The sequence below is a fragment of the Diaphorina citri genome, unplaced genomic scaffold (genome assembly GCF_000475195.1).
Source record: "Diaphorina citri unplaced genomic scaffold, Diaci psyllid genome assembly version 1.1 scaffold211, whole genome shotgun sequence".
Taxonomy (NCBI): Eukaryota; Metazoa; Arthropoda; class Insecta; order Hemiptera; family Psyllidae; genus Diaphorina; species Diaphorina citri.
Window position 1 is genome coordinate 59,717 of NW_007377648.1, and position 7,691 is coordinate 67,407.

General features: G+C 38.3%; 2 protein-coding genes across 2 annotated transcripts; one reads left to right on the top strand and one right to left on the bottom strand.

Moving 5' to 3' along the window:
- Positions 1 to 578: 578 nt before the first annotated feature.
- LOC103506054 (sorting nexin-17-like) lies at positions 579 to 3,694 on the top strand. The gene is made up of 4 exons (XM_008470436.2): positions 579 to 796; positions 1,717 to 1,879; positions 2,759 to 2,965; positions 3,458 to 3,694. Exons 1-4 carry the CDS (start codon positions 579 to 581, stop codon positions 3,692 to 3,694), a joined length of 825 nt encoding a protein of 274 aa, XP_008468658.2.
- A 175-nt stretch (positions 3,695 to 3,869) lies between these two features.
- On the bottom strand, positions 3,870 to 5,546 carry LOC103506055 (sorting nexin-17-like). The gene is made up of 4 exons (XM_008470437.3): positions 5,283 to 5,546; positions 4,828 to 5,040; positions 4,163 to 4,261; positions 3,870 to 3,950 (listed from the first exon to the last, which is right to left on the bottom strand). The coding sequence occupies exons 1-4, from the start codon at positions 5,337 to 5,339 to the stop codon at positions 3,870 to 3,872; spliced, it is 450 nt and encodes a 149-aa protein (XP_008468659.1). The 5' UTR covers positions 5,340 to 5,546.
- Positions 5,547 to 7,691: the final 2,145 nt, after the last annotated feature.

Genomic DNA, 7,691 nt, shown 5'->3' on the forward strand with positions numbered 1-7,691 from the left:
TTCTCTTGATAATAGGTAGGTAGTCAATTTAAATTGGGGGGGGGGGAAACTCCCGGATTCTTTGTTCAGTGGCTCCTTTCTGTTATTACCAGATAAACATCTCTAAAGACTCTATCAGTAGGTATTATGTTATATGAAGAAAAAAAAAAAAAAATGAATAACTATTTTTAAATTTTTTGAAAGCTGGTTATTGTTGGTTGGTTCCTTTCTGCATATTACTGTCCAATGTACAGATGGGCCCCCATATTCTTTAGGAAAATTTTGTATGAAGACATTGGAAGTACAGTAGGGAAAATTGTGTCCGCCTATACCAATTTATTTCTAATTATTTTTCATTGTATTTGGTTTTTCTTTTCAGTTATTAGAAAATTACAGCCCTATGAATGTCCATACATATCACAGAAAACGATTCCAGGCTCTCTTAGACTTTACCTGATGAAAAAGTAAGTTCAGTCTCCTTTTCTGATTCTTTTTACACAAATGTGCACAAATTTGCACTCATTAGAACTAACGTACGTGAATGCTTTGCAATTCGCGTCACATAAATTTGAGACCAATTCCCCCTTAGCCACTGTCCAATGTACAGATGGGCCCCCATATTCTTTAGGAAAATTTTGTATGAAGACATTGGAAGTACAGTAGGGAAAATTGTGTCCGCCTATACCAATTTATTTCTAATTATTTTTCATTGTATTTGGTTTTTCTTTTCAGTTATTAGAAAATTACAGCCCTATGAATGTCCATACATATCACAGAAAACGATTCCAGGCTCTCTTAGACTTTACCTGATGAAAAAGTAAGTTCAGTCTCCTTTTCTGATTCTTTTTACACAAATGTGCACAAATTTGCACTCATTAGAACTAACGTACGTGAATGCTTTGCAATTCGCGTCACATAAATTTGAGACCAATTCCCCCTTAGCCATTATGTAGCAGTTTGCTACAAAAGAAAAAGGACGTTTCGAGGAAAGACTTCTTCTTCTTCTTCTTCTTCTTCTTCTTCTTCCTTGCCTTTTCCTATTTAAATAGGTTCGGCATTTCTTGTCAGTGTCTTCCAGACAGCCCTCTTGTGTACCTCGTGTCTTGATAAATTTTTCTCACCCAGGTCTTGTTACACAAAATCTTTCCACCTTTTCTTCGGTCAAGGTACCTCGCTTGAATGCTTTGCAATTCGCGTCACATAAATTTGAGACCAATTCCCCCTTAGCCATTATGTAGCAATTTGCTACAAAAGAAAAAGGACGTTTCGAGGAAAGACTTCTTCGTCCTTGCCTTTTCCTATTTAAATAGGGTCGGCATTTCTTGTCAGTGTCTTCCAGGCAGCCCTATTGTGTACCTCGTGTCTTGATAAATTTTTCTCACCCAGGTCTTGTTACACAAAATCTTTCCACCTTTTCTTCGGTCAAGGTACCTCGCCCTTTTCTCCCCCTCACTTCCATTCCCTCAACTCTTTTCGCTATGTAGCTCTCATCTCTTTCAACATGTCCTCACCACTGCAGTCTCCTTTCTTGGATCTTTCGTGACACTTTTCTAGAAAACACTCAACTTCATGTATTATTTTTCAATTATTTCAGTTATTGGGATTTGGAGTATGATCTAGAGCTGATGTGCTATGTAGCTCTCATCTCTTTCAACATGTCCTCACCACTGCAGTCTCCTTTCTTGACACTTTTCTAGAAAACACTCAACTTCATGTATTATTTTTCAATTATTTCAGTTATTGGGATTTGGAGTATGATCTAGAGCTGATGACAGATCCTGTAGGTTTGGACATCCTATATGCTCAGGCAGTGTCAGATGTACATCGTGAATCTATTGTGGTTCACAAGGATACCAAGACCATCTTGAATCAATTGGAAGCATCAGGTGCTAAGAAAGAGGTCAGTAATTGTCACTGCCAGTCTAGTTTTTTTGGTAGCGCGTCTGCCTTGTAAGCGCTAGGCCGCGGGTTCGACTTCCACCCGGGGTGGATTTTATCCTGATGGGATAAGGTTCGTACCTCGGAACGGCTGGCTTTCTCCTATCCTGTCTTCTTTCCTCGATTTCGGGACGATGAGACCTTAACAGTTACAGTTCCCTCTATCAAATCTCTATCCTGAAAACTTCATCTAGCCAGCCTAGTTAGCAGGGATAAGATTCGTACCTCGGAACGGCTGGCTTTCTCCTATCCTGTCTTCTTTCCTCGATTTCGGGACGATAAGACCTTAACAGTTACAGTTCCCTCTATCAAATCTCTATCCTGAAAACTTCATCTAGCCAGCCTAGTTAGCTTGGAGATCTTGTAAGCACTAGATTCTTATAAGCTTAACCCATCTTTTAGGGCAGTTGCCCCAACATTTTAAACGCTAGGTCGTGGGTTCCATTCCTGCCCAGGGCGAACTTTGTCCAGAAACAGATAAGAAGATTTGATCTCGGAATGGCTAGCTTTCTCCCATCACCTATTCTGCTCTCCTTCTGGGCAGTTGCCCCAACATTTTAAACGCTAGGTCGTGGGTTCCATACCCGCCCAGGGCGAACTTTGTCCAGAAACAGATAAGAAGGTTTGATCTCGGAATGGCTAGCTTTCTCCCATCACCTATTCTGCTCTCCTTCTCACTTCTAGTTTAGGATGATGAGACGTGCGTTATTAGTTATTAACTTATTATTACAGTTCCCTCTATCAAGCTTTTTTTTTTTCAATACTTATGTTATTATATGTAGTTATTACTTTTCTTTTATATTTTATGATATGTACAACTTGTTTAGTTACTGCATTTCAGTATGTGGATCTAGCCAGGAAGCTCAAATACTACGGATTCATCGAATTTGAACCATGTACATGCGACTTCCCCAAACCCAACACCAAAGTAGTGGTTAACATAGGGTTGCGAGAGATCAACTTTAGGATTCGATCATCCGAAGGAGAAATACGAGAGGGCACATTCAAAGTAACACGAATGAGATGTTGGAAGATTACCATCAATAAGGTGAGATGGTTTCCTGGGTTTGAGTCCCTATGATTTTTTTTTCTTGACTTGAACCACCAACCTCCAGGTTCAAAGTCAGCCATGCTAATCACTACAACACTTACATGCTTACATGGGTGGTGTTTTGGACACCTTCCCTCAACTGTTGAGATCTCAAATTTGGTATCACATTTCCCCCTCCATTCCTAATAATTCTTGGGGGGGGGGAATCATTTCCCCTTATTTTTGTGAGCTCCAAAACCTCTCTCCCCCTACTAGCTAAGTAAAGGTAAGATCCCTTTAAATTGCTTTTCAAAGTAACCTCCGTGGCCGAGTGGGTATCACACTAGGCTTTCACGCAGGAGGTCCGGGTTCGATTCCCGGCGGGGCCGAGGTTTTTTCGGCTCTGTGCTTCGAGTTATTCACAAAAGTTATGAAAAAGCTCCGCTTTACCACAAAGAATTTCAGATTGATTTTGATTTGAGAGAATTTTCATCCCTTTTCAATTTTCAGGAGGAAGACAATGACGCCAGCAACGCTCGGCACAATACTTCCCAGGCAAATCAAACTCAACTATCATTTGAATATCTTCTAGCTAAGAACAAGCTACAGTGGATTACCATTCAGAGTAACCAGGCTATTCTGATGTCTAATCTATTGCAGAGTATTATCGATGAACTGGTGCTGAAGAAAACACATGAGGATGAGGGCCGGACTGTGAGAAATGTAAGTCTGGTTTCTTTTTCTTAGGGGGAAAAAATAAATGAATGAATAAAATAAAGGGAATTATAAACTAAAAGCAACTTTCCATTGAAGTTTCATGGAGGGGATTGTAACTACAGAGGTGTTATTGTCTCAAAATCGAAGAGAGAAAGAGGACAGATAGGAGAAAGCCAGCTGTTCCTAGAACGAACCTTATCCGTTTTTAATCAAGTTCCCACCAGGTGATAAGCTCTATCTGCAAAACATAACGCAGTATAGCACCAGAGCACATAATCTGAATCTCCTGGAAATTCCAAGACATAGGACTCAGGTATATGGTAATTCTTACCATGTATCTGCAGTTAGATTATGGAAATTATGGAATTCTCTTCATAGGGATATAAGAGACTCACAAAGTCTAGGAGCATTCAAGACCTCCCTGGTGAAATATCTTAAAGGCTATAATAATAATAAACTAATCATAATAATGATAAATATAAAATAGTAGATACTTACAGAAGAATTAGAATCCAGCTCCGTGCTACTTATACTTGGGGAAGTGATTTGACTACTCCCATCCCTCTTCATATAGTAGAATGAGTTACCTCCATTACCCTGAGGAGAAAAAGAAAACATCACAATATTTCCTCAAAATACTCCAAGGTTAGTGTTTGTTTTGTACGGCTTCACTGTTAGACAACGCAACGTTGCGCGTGATACACGGATGGGTGACTATCTTGGCAATCGCGTGCTGCTGGCTTTTCCCACATTAGGCAGGGTGAGGTTATTTTTTTTACCGCTTTTTTTTTAAGTGGCAGGGTTCTTCTAGAGGAGCTCTTCCACCCAACCACTAAATGTTTCCTTCACTGTGCCTTTAAGATATTTCACCAGGGAGGTCTTGAATGCTCCTAGACTTTGTGAGTCTCTTATATCCCTATGAAGAGAATTCCATAATTTCTTACCTATTATTACCTATTACTTTTTATTTCCTCCCTTTTCTGTTCCAATTTTACAGGAGCAACAAAAAGCTGTATGATAGGCAGTGTTTTTAGCCAAAAACAGATTAGTGGTAGATCAAAAAACATTTTAACAGCAAACAGCACTGTCTTTTGGAATTCCTGAAACCACTTTGCCAGATAGCATAAAAATATTGAAAAAAAAAGAACTTGTGTTATTTTGACCACAACAATAATATTCTTACAGGATTGCATGTATTTCTCCAAGTGAGTTCTTCTCTCTTCAATTTGTATGACACTGAGTGGGAAGAGTTTCTTGGGTGGGAAGCTTGGTACATTTTCTGGTCCATATAATTTTTTGAGCTGTTCATTGAAGTTGTGCAGTTGCTTGTACCTCACAGAACAATGATATTCTCCATTCAGATGCAGATTGTATCCCTGAAAATCAAAAGGAACATCAGAAATATTACTGGTAAAGTAACACAGGTGCACACAGCATAGGGTATGTTATCTATACTCCTACAAATCCTGGAAAATAAAACAATTTGTACATTCTGTCTGTGTGAGACCACTACATGATCTCAATCAATTCCAACTTTCAAGTAAGTTATCAGTACAACTCCTTAAGGCCCCCTTTGAATGATAGTAGACCTATCTAATTTCTAGGAATAGGTACTTACAGTATACTTTCCAGAATCATCACACAACTGTTGAGTATCAGGAATTGAAAAATGCATTTTTCTCTGAAGAAAATAACTCTAACAAAGAACATTCACTACGTTTATCTGTCCAGAAAAATGGGAAACAATTATCACAGAAGCCATTTACCGTTCGTAATCAGTGATTATCTAATATTAATATCTATTTATAGTAGCTAATTATCAAAGAAACTTAAGAAACACCAAAAAAACAAGAAGTCTCAGCAAGAAGTAAAAAAAAAATTCAATTTATTCAATCTGAATTCGGATTCGGAGAATTTACGCGATCAGCAATTCAGTGTTGCCAGATTAAAGGAATAATAACAAGCAGGGTCCGTCCCTCCGGGAATTTTTCAGCCCGTAGCAAAACATAATTATCACAGAAGCCATTTACCGTTCGTAATCAGTGATTATCTAATATTAATATCTATTTATAGTAGGTAATTATCAAAGAAACTTAAGAAACACCAAAAAAACAAGAAGTCTCAGCAAGAAGTAAAAAAAAAATTCAATTTATTCAATCTGAATTCGGATTCGGAGAATTTACGCGATCAGCAATTCAGTGTTGCCAGATTAAAGGAATAATAACAAGCAGGGTCCGTCCCTCCGGGAATTTTTCAGCCCGTAGCCCGTAGTGATTAGAGAAAATCAGTACCTATGTACCTTACCTACCTAATTTGTTTAATATTCAGTTTATTGTTTAATATTCAGTTTGTTTAATAATATTATTATTATTCTTGATTTGATTTTTTGATTTTACTTTCATGTAATGATTTAAAATCAAGACTAGAGCCCATTCTCTTTTTTCAATCTATCTATCTATTGCTTCAATCCTAGGATTGGTTGACAACATTTCTCCATCTGTCTCTGTCCTGGGTCATTTCTTTCATTTCTTCGTAATAAAATTGTTGCAACCAGCGAATTGTATGATTTGGTTGATGTAGTGATGGGACTCGAGTGAGATTTTTCAACTCGATTATTTTCTACTCGATTATTTTCCAACTCGAGTTGTAACTCGAGTGGAGAAGTCACCCATCAGGAAGGCCAATAATTATTGGCCTTCCTCGGCGTAGCTTAACATAGGTAACGCTAAAACCGGTCTTAAATTAACGACTGAAGTGTTATCTAAAATATTCAGTTTATTATTATTCTTGATTTGATTTTTTGATTTTACTTTCATGTAATGATTTAAAATCAAGACTAGAGCTCATTCTCCCTTTTTATTCCCAATATAAAGTTTAAGTCACCCATCCATTTATTGGCCTTCCTCGGCGTAGCTTAACATAGGTAACGCTAAAACCGGTCTTAAATTAACGACTGAAGTGTTATCTAAAACTTTCTCGCTTTGAGTTCATAGGTCGTCGCGACAAATTTCAAGATCAGAGCTCATTTGTGTGAGAAAATGTGAAAAAAATCCCCCAAAAACCAGTTTTTTTTTTGGTTTTTTGGCTTTATGGTTTTCTGGACAAAATTTGCACCACCATTTTCGTGTTCCTGGTAAAAAGACCTCTTTTTTGGTTTTTTGACTTTATGGTTTTCTGGACAAAATTTGCACCACCATTTTCGTGTTCCTGGTAAAAAGACCTTTGATATATAGGTCGACCAGGTTTGGATAAGTCCTCCTATGGGGACAGACAGACAGACGGACTGACAGACAGACACCGAAGCGAATACAATAGTCCGTCCACTATACCTTTTATTATTAGTAATAATAAAGGAAGGAGGACTAAAAATTCCCTACGTCTAGCGACAAGGGAAAAAAACCCCCATAGTCCATACTTCAGAAACGAAATTCCCTGAGAGGAGCATAAATGGGAGAGGAGAGCATAAATACGAACATTCGCTATAAACGTCCCTACGTCTAGCGACAAGGGAAAAAAACCCCATAGTCCATACTTCAGAAACGAAATTCCCTGAGAGGAGCATAAATGGGAGAGGAGAGCATAAATACGAACATTCGCTATAAACGGCAACACTGTAGTCTCCCTTCCATTGATCAGCTGATAGCACAAAATAAGCATTCCTACCTACTCATAGATTAATGATTAACCTTTAATTCCTTAATCCAAAACCAAAAGTCCAAATCGAAAATAGGTACGAATTTTATTTATTTTCCCTATTTCACTCTTACCGTCACCGGTTCGGTTACCCGGTAACGGTGAGATTTGAGATTTGTTTAGTTTAAAGCAAACGCAGTTCAGCTCAGAGACAGTACAAAGCTAAAGACGAAACTCGAGAGTTTGAGCTCATTAACCGCGGAGTTTGCAAAAAGTGCGTTTCTAACAATATACTTCTTCGAAATTCCGCAAGGAATAAGGGCCGGTTTCTGACAAGACGAAACTCGAGAGTTTGAGCTCACTAACCGCGGAGTTTGCAAAAAGTGCGTTTCTA